This window comes from Corythoichthys intestinalis, chromosome 4 (genome assembly GCF_030265065.1).
Source record: "Corythoichthys intestinalis isolate RoL2023-P3 chromosome 4, ASM3026506v1, whole genome shotgun sequence".
In the NCBI taxonomy this organism is placed as follows: Eukaryota; Metazoa; Chordata; class Actinopteri; order Syngnathiformes; family Syngnathidae; genus Corythoichthys; species Corythoichthys intestinalis.
Genome location: NC_080398.1, coordinates 47009244 through 47024031, shown reverse-complemented (window position 1 = coordinate 47024031; position 14788 = coordinate 47009244). Strand labels below are relative to the sequence as shown.

At 37.7% G+C, this 14788-nt stretch overlaps 1 protein-coding gene across 2 annotated transcripts; it reads left to right on the top strand.

The window, feature by feature from the left end:
* The first annotated feature begins 3469 nt into the window (after positions 1–3469).
* Positions 3470–13213, top strand: mal2 (mal, T cell differentiation protein 2). Of its 2 annotated transcripts, XM_057833917.1 has the most exons (4): positions 3473–3736; positions 6839–7009; positions 10481–10681; positions 11123–13213. In XM_057833917.1, the coding sequence occupies exons 1-4, from the start codon at positions 3620–3622 to the stop codon at positions 11192–11194; spliced, it is 561 nt and encodes a 186-aa protein (XP_057689900.1). In that variant the 5' UTR covers positions 3473–3619; the 3' UTR covers positions 11195–13213. The 2 variants fall into 2 exon arrangements, with proteins under 2 accessions (XP_057689899.1, XP_057689900.1); XM_057833916.1 differs by lacking the exon at positions 11123–13213 and having other exon boundaries at positions 3470–3736; positions 10481–11116.
* Positions 13214–14788: the final 1575 nt, after the last annotated feature.

The window sequence follows — 14788 nt, the reverse complement described above, 5'->3', positions numbered from 1 at the left end:
ACAGCATTATCCCTTGGATTCAGCTTCATGTCTCTTGGTCACTTATAAGTAATCAATAAATTACAACCATTCTCCCCCAGTTTATTCTTATTTTCCTTCTCACTAATGTAATGAGTGAGTGTTTTAACTGAATGATTACGTGCAGAATTGTTGCCTTTAATTGTGATTGGAACTCCCAAACTACAATTTAATACTTTCAATTTGAATGGGTGGTAACGAAAATGCATTGTACAGCATACAATAGCTGGTGATTATTCATATTTTTGCAGTGATTTGGGGAAAAACTACCCTCATGCACATGCAGACTAGTCACACAACCAGTCACACTCATATTCATGTCCATATAGAATTAAAAGTCCACTATTAACCTAACGTGCTTGCTTTGGGAATGTGGGTAGAACCCACCCAAGCACTGGACAAAACAATCACTGTGAACTCTGGTGGACCTGAGGTGAGATTAAACCCCCCGAAATTGTTTGAGAGGTTGATGTGCTGACACCTAATCCATGCGATCACTTGTATGCAGCCAGTTGACAACAATGAACATGTTGATGCACATTCACTGTCACACCTGCGGAAACCTAAATCTCAAATTACCCTCACATTTATATTTTTTAGGATGTGAGAGAAGCTGGAGTGCAAAAAATACCCCACACAAGCATAGAAAAACACACGTGCACTGTACAACTCCACAAAGGAAGGTCAAAGCCTACATTTTAACCCAAAAACTTCGGAGCACGATGTGTGATTTACAGATTTAACCACTTTAAAATGATACTAACAGTTTATATAGTGTTTAATGATAAAATTAAATTTTTAAACTGAGTAAATTAAAATTTTGGAAATTGTACCAATTGTCTTTTGCCTTGTGTTCTTCTGATAGATATTTGTATTCTCCTGCATCTTTTGTAGTTGTATAAACAATATTTGGAATGGAATGTTTAGGAAAACATCCATTAACCCTATATATGGCACGTACAATTCCACTGACGGTGCTCAACGTCCAATCCATTTTTATTGGGGGAAGATATCAGCAAATAATCCCTGCCAACTCTTCTAGTCAAAATGGATTTGACGTCTCGCCGTCAATACCGCTGAGTAATGAGCATTCACAACCAGTCCTCACAGTATAAATGAATTTGTTGACTATCTTGGCCATGAGTTTAAAAACTTTGACATAAAAAAAATGCCATAACCAGAGTGTGTTGCCCTTTTTATTCATTTTAATTTAATGAATGTTGTTTTTGTTATGACTTTAATAATTTCTCAATTTATTTCTCATTTTAAAAATCTAATTAAGTAATAATTATAATTTTTTTAAAAATTGTGCAGACCTGGCGTCTAAATATGTGAACGTCAAATTTTGGGTCACGTAGGTCACACTTGTATCCCAAATGTTATTATTGTGGTCTGTCTGACCCAAAATGTAATGTCCAGGATCAGTGCTAGATTTGTAAATCATAAGTTGCCGGAACGTAAAGTACATATGACAGCGCAGTGATGATGAGACGGGCACAGGTACTGGAACATACGCAGAAAATGGTGCTAAAAACAACACGAAAATGCCCACTTGCCATGCTGTGGGACTTACAAGCCTCAATTTCAGATAATATCCATGGTATAAAATGTTATGACAACAATTTACAATTATTTAGGCTATACTCTGCACAGCACGGGCAATTGCCCACATAACCACAGGTGGGACTTACAGTACACAGTCAGCCTGTCTTCTCTGGCCCCAAAGTTCCAACCGCCTCACAAATTACCCGATAAGGGCACTGGCCTGTTGCTCCATTTGTTGGTGGTCCACCTGGCTGACTGCTGGCGCTGTCTCCTGCCACAGCTTGGCTGGCTGTCCGTGAACCTGGCAAGCTGCTGCGGCGCTAGCCTCCCACTACACCCGGTCTTGTCCGTTAGCATTGCTGCATGACCCCATGATTGCTGCAGCTGCTCTCACAGGCGGTCAGGGGCGTTACCAGGGGCGGGCAGTGCCCACCCACGGACAAGCTCTGCCCACCCAAAGAAAACTGCATCTAGTACTAACGGCAGTCTGGGAGTCACGTATGGTATCCAATACATATAGTACTAATGTGTTCTAAGTTTTAACCTTTGCGTGGTTACCTCCTCTTTCACCCCAAAAAAAAAAAAAAAATTAAATGTTAGTTTTGTTCCTAGGGAGCGCTACACACATTCATGCATTTTTTTTATTTTTATTTATTTATTTACATTTTATCAAGGGTTTCACCAGTGTTCACCTGGCTGTTGAGTTTGGTGAGTTTTGAAGCATTCTGAGGGGGTCAGAGTAGGGCTCAAAGCATCGGCAGGACAAAGACTGACTGCTATGGAGCGCTACATAGTGTATTTGGAATTTGTCTTTGCACTGTATCAAAGATTGCACCTGTCTTGACCTGCCTGCCGATTTTGGTGCATTTTTAAGCATTCTAAGTGGGTCAATTTGAGCTTAAAGGGGGCTGCGAAACAAAGAATAACTATAATAATAATAAAACCGAGGAACCACAATAGGTTACCTAAAAAAAACATTGTCACCTGCATGCCAATACTGTTCAGTTATGGATGTGTTCTAAGTCAAATAAAAACAAATCAACTTTTATTTGTTCAGACCAAATCACAACAACAGTTATCTCAAGAAGAAAACAAAACATGTTTTAAGGTGCAGTAGCCCTACGCTGGATTTCGACCTATTTGAGCATTGTAGCTTTTTTTTTCTTTGTTTTTTGCCCCCCCAAGGTAACACTAATGCCCACCCACACCTGGCATCCTGGTAACACCACTGCCGGCGGTTGTTGCTTTTCTGACTCGTTTTGAACCATCTGCTTCTTTTTGAAAAAAGACAGTAAATACAACTGTCTTTTTGGCATGTTGAAATACTGTTTGATCCTGGCTGCCTACTCCCCAGATGCTGCAAACTTTCATTTTTATTTTTTTTTATTTTATTTTTTTTTTCATTTTTCTTTTTTTTTTTTTTTTTTTTTATGTCAGGGATGTGATTTGTTGGTCAAGCTTTTCACTGCACCAACAAATCGCCGAGTCTTTCAAATGACGTTAAATTTTTATACACAATTCTTGGGATTTGTTCTGTAAGTGAATGTATGCATATTATTATTTCGTTTTATGATTTAAAAAAAAAAAAATGTTTTCGTATTATCATTACTTTCTATACACGAGAGGTGCTGGATCTGCCCAAATAAGTCCCGGAACAGGGAGGCCAAAATCAAGAGGTGCTGGCTCTTGCTCCGGCTGGATCCGGCACAAATTAACTCCTGTCCAGGACTTTATTTTATTTATTTATTTATTTATTTTTAAACATTTTATTATTATTTAAACAAAATTACAATAGCCACTTGCTCTTGAAGGTCTAAAATGGTCTCATTTAAATCCCGGGTCATTCAAATGAAGACATTTCCTAAATCCGTAAAGTCATTGAACGCAGCAAGGAGTGGCCGGTGCACCTGTTCGACCTGTTCTGTTCAGAAAGGGACACATGACTCCGGAGGAATTTCCTCGGCGTCTCCTGTCCTTTGTTCCAGTGGATTCCCTGAGGGGGTGAGGGAGCCTGGAAGGAGGTCGAGAAAGAGAGCAGAGAGAGGCGGACGGAGAGATGTCTGAGCCGACCACCAATCCCGCTGCCACCTCCTTCTCAGCGCCTACAATTTCTCTGCCCTTGGGACTGGAAGTATTGAGGACTTACTCTGGAGCGCTTATTTGCTTGGAAATAGTAAGTGTTTATCTTTCGCGGGGATTACACTAGTAAAATTAAATCAATGTTCATTTTAAATACTGTGCAGTACATTGGTTTATTGGTTGTAACACTCAATGGTTGTTGTTGTTTTTTACACAAATTAAATCTTCCTCACCTAATCGGCCCATAAGAACATGGGTAGATTTAATTGAACACAATGAGGAGCTCGTTGGTAGTATATTTTGGCAAATGTATGTTCAGCAGCAGAGTATAGCAACCTCATGGTCTCTCTGCAAATGACCTTTAGAACTGCAAGGTGATATCGCAGTTCATGACACCCATGAGCTTTTGTTTATTTTTTTACCGTGTTTCATTTATCCTCATATTAGAATTGGTCCAAAAACATTGTAGACTTTGTGTTAAGAGAATCGAGTTCTGTTTTAAAGTGAATTAAATAAGGTCATTCATTAGTCCCGTGTTTACATATACAGTATTTGATTTAGTTTCATAAGAAATGTTTCCTTACTTGGTAGATATAAGAAATGCTTGTAAGTATGTTTGGGCCAAAGAAAATGTAAAAATATAAAACAAGTACAGTAACACCTTTTTATGTCATTTGAAATATGCAATACAAGAGCTGTCAGAAAGGTACTTTTTCAATGTCTATATAGTGTTGATTCTGAGTGAGAGTCAGAAGGTATTCAATAAACAATGCTGTTACTGTATGTGAAGGGTTGAAGGTTGATCCACCCCCTGATGCTGGTTGGCCTTCGTGTTCTAATTTCCAAACAATTTTCACAATTGGAATTGTGTAAACGACTTCAAACTGACACCATAATAAAACCTTTACTAAAAGTACAGGTAATTTTGTAATGCTTTGCAGTCAAGTGTGACAAAAGCTAAATGAAAGTGAAACCATTTTTTGTTTTTGTACTCTATATGTATTGATGCAAGTCACAAGTGTGGTAAATATAATGGGTATTTATGTTATATGTATCTGTATATACCATACCATCTTCTACCGCTTTGTCTGAGGTCAGGGCAGCAGCAGTAGCTTAAAAGAGGAAAGCCCAGACTTCTCTTTACCCAACAACTTCCTCCAGCTCCTCCAAGGGGATCCCGAAGCGTTACCAGGCCAGCCTTGAGATTTTGGGCCCATTTACACTGAGAAGCTCTGACCGAATCAACAGAAAACAGTCGATTACAGATTTGCATCCATAGCTCAATTTAGATCTCTGTTTCAATGATACCACAGAGCCATGTGAATACGATGTATTATTTATGATATGCCGTGCAGTAATTAATTAGATTACAATTTTTTAATCAAGTCTCATCCGTAATGTACTAATATATATTTATGTGTGTACGTGTATGTACTTAATATACAGTATGTATGTATAATGTGTATGTACAGTATGCATGGGTATATAATGTATATACTGTAATGAAGGGCGTAGGTTTCCATAGGGACTGTAGGGACAAAACACTACCAACTTTTCAGGATGGCCACATTGTCCCCACCAACTTTTAAGCAACCTTATTTGCATTAGATATTGAGCTCAGTTAAATAGGTAATATAGATTATCTTCCGATATGTTGTAAGGATAAAATTGACCCCTACCATTATTAAGTGATTTTTTAAAATTATAGTTAGACTTATATTTATCCTTTTTCTCTGGCTGAATGTGCCAGTCGGTCCATTTTTTTCACCCCTTAAACGTACATTGATTGTTTTGACCCCAACCCCCCCAATCACACACACACACAGACGCGCTCTCACACAGCCCCGAAAGATTCATGTTGACAACATGCTGCTTCTTCTCCCCACTTCAAAGAGGAGGGCTATTAGAAGTTTTTTTTTCACCCAGGAGCAGCCACTGTAAGTAATGTAAAAAGACATCAATGTTGTGGAGGTGGGGGAAACACCACTAATTTTGCTACTGAGAGTCCAACCTGCATCAGAGTTAGCATAACATTAAACTGTGTGAACTTGCTAACCTTTAAAACTACTGCAGTCAGGCCAGCCTCCACAAGGAACAGTGAAGTCAAGCTAGCCGTCCCTCATTTGGATCATTATTTGCGTTGTGTGCATTACGGTAATGCAACGCGGTGGCTTCCGAGTGCAACTCGCTTTATTTTAAAAAAAAAATTTTAAAAAGCAAAAAAAACTGGGAGCTATAGACTGGGTGTGTGAAATGAAATCACACATCAGAATTTCATGAGAGTGCTTTGGTTCAAGTCTTGGGGTAGTCTAGTGTGACTCAGATATAGATCGGTCTTTGATATATCAGATTTGTTTTTCATTATTTTTTTCCCCAAATCACTGTTATATTACAATACTTTAGTTTGAGTCTAGGGGTGTTCCAATGTCCCCCAGAAGTGAACCCTTTCTTGGATAGCTCCCCATTTATTTTAATAAAGGGACTTGCACTTCAAATATCTCTTTAGTGATTTTTGAAAATAGATGTTTGAATCGAACATTGTATCACCTGAGCCAATACACATTAAAGTTACTATGTCAACACAGATTTATTTTTGCATTGATCATTTAGCCTATCATCTAATTAGGTTCATATTCCTGAGAAATGTTGCCCTGTCACCCGTTTAATAATCTGTTTGGTCTTATTAATGTCCCATCCCCAGCAAAAAATGTTGAGTCCAAACCTACGCTCTTGATTGTAAATAATCAACAGTAATTTATTTGTATGATTACCATTATTATATGATCCGCCGGACCATTTCCTACTGTATGTCATCATGAGATGCATTTCTGGGACTGTGATTATCATCACATTTTTTTGTCTTTGCCTTTTTCATTGGCAGCCATCTGATAATATCAATAGATCCAGTACTACAAAACAGCTCATGCTCCCACCCCCAGAAAAACTAAGCACACTTGTTAAACCTATTTAATGGTGTCATACATGATTGTAGGTTGAACTATTTCTATTCAGTTATTGCTTAAATTGTGTTATTGTAGTTGTACTGGTGAAAACATATGGTTACAATACTAACTGTGTACTACAAACTATCCAGCTACTGTGCTGTAAATGAAGGAAGTGAAGGTATAAATGTAAATATTTTTAAATGCATGTAAATTGTGTCACGTGTTTATACATTGATGCTTTGTGTTTCCAGGTATTTGGTGGGTTAGTATGGATTCTGGTGGCATCTTCCAATGTGCCAGTCCCTCTACTGCAAGGGTGGGTGATGTTTGTGTCTGTAACGGCATTCTTCCTCTCTTCTGCCTATCTCATCCTCCTCATTACTGGCCTGGCTGACCGAATCAGTATTGATTGGAACTTTTTGGTAAGTAATATTTGTGGGTTTGTTCATTTGCGTGTTCATGTAAACATCTATTCATTGACATTTCTGACTGTCATATTGTATAAAGTACAGTATGTAGAAAATACTGTAATGTTGTATTAGCCGGATATCTTTGAAAGTTAATATAATGGAAAATAATCACAATTTCATGGAAAAAATATTGGAATTCAGGTTGTAAATGTAGGTCAGAGCGTAGACTTGTTTAGGCTACCAGAAGAGACCTTTCTGGCTCTAATGCCTCACCGCTGTACAAATGAAACCTTAAAGTCTCCGTTTACACTTTTGAAATCGTTTTGATCACAATGCTAAGTAGTGTTTTGATACTGTAGCTGTCTAGGATCTGCCACAATAATGGCATTAATGGATTCGAAGAACACCACAAAAGAGCTCACAAAAACAGCGGTTTTCTTCATAGCTGTTTGTCATCACAGGCCATTAGGATCAGGATTTACAACAGAAGCTGTAATGTGGGAAAACTAAAATCCTCTGGTATTCTGACAAAGATAGAATAACTGTTTTCAAAAGTACATCTAACATATGATTGGAGCAAATATACTTCATTAATATACTTCATTAAAACGTTTGGCAATCTAAAATCCTATTAACCAGTAGCATCTGGTAAATTTGTGATCACACTGCTTTTGACGCAAAGCGTTGTTCCTGGGAGAAACCAAGCACGTGTTGTTTGTTTTCAACAGAACAATGAGCAACATGAATAGTGAGCTCACACCAGAATACAACAAAGACCTTGCTGTTGTTATCCCGCCAGCCTAGAAGAATAGATAACACAAACTACATTTGCTCTCTCTGTCTCTGTGTGTAATGTCATTATGATTTTTTTTTATATACCCTCTTCTTTTTATGCTTGTAGAAAGAAATATTTGACAGTACAGCACACACTAGGGAAGTTCGACCTCTTGACACCTGAAACCAAAAGGGCCCATGTGTGTATCACCACGAACAAGAGGGAAAAGAGGCCTTGTTGTGTTGTTAATTGCTGGTGTATAATGCCCCTTTACACTGACATGCACAGTTAGACCCTCGTGGTGCTCAAGGACCTGCCCTTTTAGCCTGGATGAGAAAAGTGCCCTGTCTGCTGATGGTTAGGGGGGTTTTTTGCCTTCAATTTTTTGGGTAACTTCACTTAAGTTACTCTATTTGATTTATTTCTTAATTTTATGAATAATTTTGGCCGTGGGTGCCCTTTTTTGTCTTGAGCACCTGCCCATAAAACTGTATGTGCACGTGCTTGCCCCTTTACCTACTTGGCTCATCACAGCTCTGCAGTAATTGATACCTTTCTATTGTCATAAAGCAGACACAAACCTTGGTCCCAAGCCTGCTGAGCTGATATTTTGTGGGTTAGGGTTAGATTAAGATGAACACTGATTAAAAAAAATGATGATTCTGCTCAATCTTAACAAAGCACCCCATCTCTGGTTGTTATAGCCACAACTAGGAACCATGTATACCAATAATCTAACCAAATTTGAACCCCCCCCCCTATTATTAAAGTCAGGAAAGGCTCAATAATTAAATGTCTCTAAAATATTATCTGACCATACCCACTATTTATCCGGTATGGTGTGCTCATTTGTTTTGTATATCCCCATTATTCTCTGCTTGCAAAACAGTACAGTATAAGCAACTGATAATAAATTAACATTTACAGTATGAACATAAATCCATATGCATGTGGTCTACACTGACAAGGACAGCCAAGGACTCCATTATTGTGTGTGTGTTAGCTCATGTAGTTGAACAGTACCCAAAAGAAGAAGCAACCGATTATACTGCGTGTTTAAGAAGTCTCCTAGATTAATCAACAATTTAAAAGTGATGAGGAGTTTTTGCAACCACAATGTAGTGGGGTTTGCCTAGCTTCTTCCGTACTTTTGATATGTGCACTATGAATGCAGTCTGCAAAAAGCGCTATATACAGTTGTGGTCAAAAGTTTACATACACTTGTGAAGAACATAATGTCATGGCTCTCTTGAGTTTCCAGTTATTTCTACAACTCTGATTTTTCTTCGATAGAGTGATTGGAACAGATACTTCTTTGTCACAAAAAACATTCATGAAGTTTGGTTCTTTTATGACTTTATTATGGGTTAACAGAAAAAGTGATCAAACCTGCTGGGTCAAAAATATACATACATGGATCTGAAAAAGCGAGTCATTGACTTGAACAAGTCAGGAAAGTCACTTGGAGCCATTTCAAAGCAGCTGCAGGTCCCAAGAGCAACAGTGCAAACAATTGTTTGTAAGTATAAAGTGCATGGCACTGTTTTGTCACTGCCACGATCAGGAAGAAAACGCAAGCAATCACCTGCTGCTGAGAGAAAATTGGTCAGGAGGGTGAAGATTCAACCGAGAATCACCAAAAAGCAGATCTGCCAAGAATTAGAAGCTGCTGGAACACAGGTGTCAGTGTCCATACTCAAGCATGTTTTGCATCTCCATGGACTGAGAGGCTGCCGTGCAAGAAGGAAGCCCTTGCTCCAAAAGCGGCACCTTAAGGCTCGACTGAAGTTTGCTGCTGATCACATGGTCAAAGATAAGACCTTCTGGAGGAAAGTTCTGTGGTCAGACAAAACAAAAATCGAGCTGTTTGGCCACAATGCCCAGCAATATGTTTGGAGGAGAAAAGGTGAGGCCTTTAACCCCAAGTACACCATGCCTACCGTCAAGCACGGTGGCGGTAGTATTATGCTGTGGAGCTGTTTTGCTGCCAATGGAACTGGTGCTTTCCAGAGAGTAAATGGGATAATGAAGCAGGAGGATTACCTTCAAATTCTTCAAGATAACCTAACGTCATCAGCCCGAAGATTGGGTCTTGGGCGCAGTTGGGTGTTCCAACAGTACAATGACCCCAAACACACATCAAAAGTGGTAATGGAATGGCTAAATCAGGCTAGAATTAAGGTTTTCGAATGGCCTTCCCAAAGTCCTGACTGAAACCCCATTGAGAACTTGTGGACAATGCTGAAGAAACAAGTCCATGTCAGAAAGCCATCAAATTTAACTGAACTGCACCAATTCTGTCAAGAGGAGTGGTCAAAGATTCAACCAGAAACTTGCCAGAAGCTTGTGGATGGCTACCAAAAGCGCCTAATTGAAGTGAAAATGGCCAAGGGACATGTTACCAAATATTAGCGCTGCTGTATGTATATTTTTGACCCAGCAGATTTGATCACTTTTTTCTGTTCACCCATAATAAAGTCATAAAAGAACCAAACTTCAGCAATGTTTTTTGTGACAAAGAAGTATCTGTTCCAATCACTCTATAAGAGAAAAATCAGAGTTGTAGAAATAACTGGAAACTCAAGAGAGCCATGACATTATGTTCTTCACAAGTGTATGTAAACTTTTGACCACAACTGTACTGTACATAAAGTTTACTTGCTTACAATCTACAGTAGCTTCTAACGCACCCTCTTTTTTTTTTACAGGATGTTTTTTACCATTTTATAGCTTTGCTTTTCTATTTTGGTGCCTTCGTCCTGGAGGCGGCAGTGACGGCAGCCAATGGAGGTTCCATTATCACACCCTTGCCAAACAGCACCGGAACTGTAATGTGTATAAACTACCCTCGAGGCAATGTATTCACTGTACTGAATGGCAACCAATATAATATTAATGTGGTTGCCACGGTGAGTAATATCACTTTTGAGAACATTTCTTATTGTGTGTATGGACTGTTGACTATATATTGGCTTTATACCTTCATCCTTCTACTATCACAACATTAGTACACATGCCCCAATCCAACATTGTTTAATGTCTTTGACATAGTTTATCAGTGAATAGCAAGAAGAATTAACATTTTTCCATAGGGTGAATAAGAGTGTGAATTGTTGGTTGTTAATTAGTGCCCTGTGATTAACTGGTGACTAGTCCAAAGCTCAACTATGACAAATGATGTCAGATTTTGAAGAAAATGGATGGGGCTGCTCACCAATCCACATGTTTGTGTGTTAGGAAGCAATCCCATTTAGTTTACTATTATCTTGCTGGTACAGTTCTTTATTGAAAATAACGCTACCCAACATGTTGTTAATTCCTACTTTGTACACCTTTTGTTTTTCTCACAGATATTTGCATTTGTAGTAACACTGTGCTACAGCTGCAGTCTGGTGATGGCCTTCAGGAGGTGGAGGATCTAACCTGAAACTCAAACAAATTTTGTAATTGTTCACCAACATTCACAATAGCCTCAGAGAGAATGCTGCTTTTCTGTGCGAGATTGGAATGCCCTGTTTGAAGTATGATCAGTTAATGATTTTTATTAGATTTTTAATTTTTTTTTTTTTTTTTTTTTTGAAGGGGGGGTGGCTTTAGTTATCACGGAATGACCAGTGAATTTTCTGAGGTGATTAACCTCTCAAATATGTTGACTACTGTGGGCATGAAACAACGTTATAAATGTTGACATTGGTAATGTAATATGCCATGTACATGAGTAATGTTAGTGATGCTTATGCAACATTTTTTCATTGACAACAACCATAACAGTAACTTCCTTATTCTACTGGATCACATCCTCACTGAAGGGAATATTTCCCAATTTCAAAACTGCTAACGTTATGAATTGTACTGCTTCTTTTTCTTCACATACAACAGAAGCGTCATATACTTTGTTTTTGCCTGAGTTATTGCATTAACTATATATATTCATAACGGTATTTGAATTTTGAAAAGTTACCATTTTGTCAGATAGCCTCATCATCTACCTTTAACAGGTAGGTTTAAACCCATTAACCTACAAATTCTAGTGGTTTAAAGAATTAAAACATAAGGTACATTGTTGTAATCATAGAAGTGTATCTAAACATATGATTAAATACTCAAACCTTTCAATATTGAATTGCTTTAAAGAGTTGTAATTTAACCTACATTTAAAGTGTAATTTTACACTAATAATTAATAATTGTATATGATTATACATTTAATCTTTCTCTCTTCATTCATTGTTACCATTTTAGTATATTTTATAAAAATGTGTAATATAAATTGTTTTAATAAAAACATAAAAACAAATGGAATTTCCGTTTATTTAAATGCAGTTGATCTATTAAAAAAAAGTCTACACACCCCTATTGAGCACCCACCACCACCACCACCACCCAAAAAATATAACGTGAGAGGGATGGTTCAAGGTAACTAATTTTAATACTTGTATTTTCTATTTACAGTATATGTCCTACATGCAGTGATGGGCCATCAGGGCCAGCTAGGCCTTTTCTGTTGGCATACTTTATCCAGAAATAATAATCATATTTATTGGAAAACAAAATTTTGCTAAAAGTACTTTTTTTTTTTTTTTTTAATGTATTTTCACTAAATATAGTTTGTATATATTTCTCCATGTAATAGTATATTCCAGACAGTGTTGTAGTTTTAGGTTAGTTTTTATCCTTTTAGCTTAAATGAAATCAGTCCGAGGCTAGCCAGTCAAAGCCCGAGTTGGCTGCAATTGGAATTGGGCCTAAGGTCCAATGGCTCGCAAGCTGACTTCACATGGGTCACTTTAACGTGAAATGTGCACATCCTGTGATAAGATGGTCGCATATGAAAGCCGGCAGTTCTAGGTACATCATCTGTCACACCAGAGCAAAATCTGGGAGGCTTTAGCAGAAAAATTCAATGGCTACATTTTTTGACCCACAAAGGACGAAGAAGAGGGAAACAGATTTGGTAGGCGGTATACTCGCAAGGCTCTTTTCAAGACTGACCTATCAAGTAGCTACAGTAGCTCTAATTAGACAAGGACAGCTAGGGCCCAGGCCTTTCAGCGAATAAAAATGTACAGTAGGCTCGGAGCACGACTTGACAGGGGCAGCTTTCATCATATGCCTCCATATTGATGGCAAAGAATGTGTTGTTGGAATGGAAATGTAATTTCATGCTTTTATGCGTTTTATCTCTGAGTGTGTATTTTATTTATTTATTTATTTTACTTTTCATCTTCTACGTGTCCTAAATGGCGCCCGGAATTAAAATGTATGATTGTTATTATTATGAACTGTAAACTAAGTCATTGAAGCCTTGAGGAAAGAAAGGAGAATGGACTTTGAACTGAAACACTGCTTTGGAGGACAGCAATTTGGAGGACTGCAAGCAATTCATTGATATAAAGTTTTTGCTTTTCAGTAATGTGTGTAAATAATGTGGCGCAAAGTCTCAAAACCTTTTGGAGAAAAAATTAAAAACTGGTTTTTGTAAGTTTGACAGTACCATTCATAGAGATAAGTTTTAATTGCTGCTGACGCAGGTTTATGATTTTTACGATTGAGTTGATGCAAAACCTGTTTCTGAATGTCATTGTCTAAGTCGTGGTGTCATAAAGGATATTATGAGGATTATTCATTCAAATCAGACTAAGTAGGACATGGCCTATGTGAAATGCACGGCCCGACACTGCCTGCAAGTGATAGACAAAGTGATTGCACAAGTGTACACACCTTAAAATGGGATGAAGCTGAACCAATTACATTTAAATTAATGTTAAATTGGAACACATATCTGCCATAATGAAAATTTAAAACTGTCTATAATTGACCCTGAATAATATTTAGATGTCCTTGTAGGATTTTCCTAGCATTGATGTACTTGCGCTTCAGCAACATCAAACTGATGTTATTGGACAAAGATATCAGTCATGAAAAAGGGTAAAAAGAATTTCCAAGGCATTAAATATACCACAGAATACAGTTATGACAGTTATCATCAAGAACTGGACGTCCTCCAAAACAGATTGAAAGATAAGAATAAAACTGGTTCAACATCAATCGCGCTACAGGACTTTTTCTGGCAATTATCAGAAATGGATCTTTAGTACATGTGAGTATACATGAACAATTATTTATCTAGGCCTCACTTCCAAAACTCACATTGAATTGGGGTGCTTCGTCCTTTACTATACGCTTTATACAGAACATGAATACAGAGGCAATAATCACATTCAAGAGTGAGTATCAAACTAAGTATTGCACAATACAAAATAATTTTGTGAGCTGAAATCCTAGTTTCAATTTTTAATATGTGTCATTGTCATCCTCTCGTGGATAATTATGAAACTTTTTAACATGAGTTTTGACTTCCGGTTTGGAAACATAAAAGCAGTTTTACTAATATTTGCTTGCTAAATGAACTGTGGCATAAGTAATTGTATTAATACCCTTTTTTAAAAATGCATCTGAAATATAAAATTCTAGATAAGTTTCCCCCCTGATTTTTGTGAAATTTCTTGGATTTACTAAATATACATAAACATTTTTTACCTCTATATCGGGCAGCTCACCCTCTACGTGCGTTTTTTGAATCAGTACAAAATTAAAAAACGCAGAACTTTTTTTAATGTTATTCAAACGGGGGTTAGTCAAGGGCGTAGGTTTGCATAGGGACGGTAGGGACATAACACTAACTTTTCAGTAGGCTCAAATTGTCCCCACGAACTTTTAAGCAACCTTATTTGCATTACAGTGTACAGTATAATGACTTCAGTTATATAGACAATTGTCTTCCCATATGTGTTGTGAGGATAGAATTGACCCTACCTTTATTAAATGAATTGTTTTCATTATGTTCAGAATTACATTTACCCCTTTTCACTTGTTGAATGTGCCCGTCCATTTTTTCACTCAAACGCACGTTTGACTGGCTGATGACCTAACACCCCCCCCCCCCCCCCGCTCCAAACACACACACATGGACTCACTCACAGCCCCAAAACAAATACAACATGTCAACAACATACC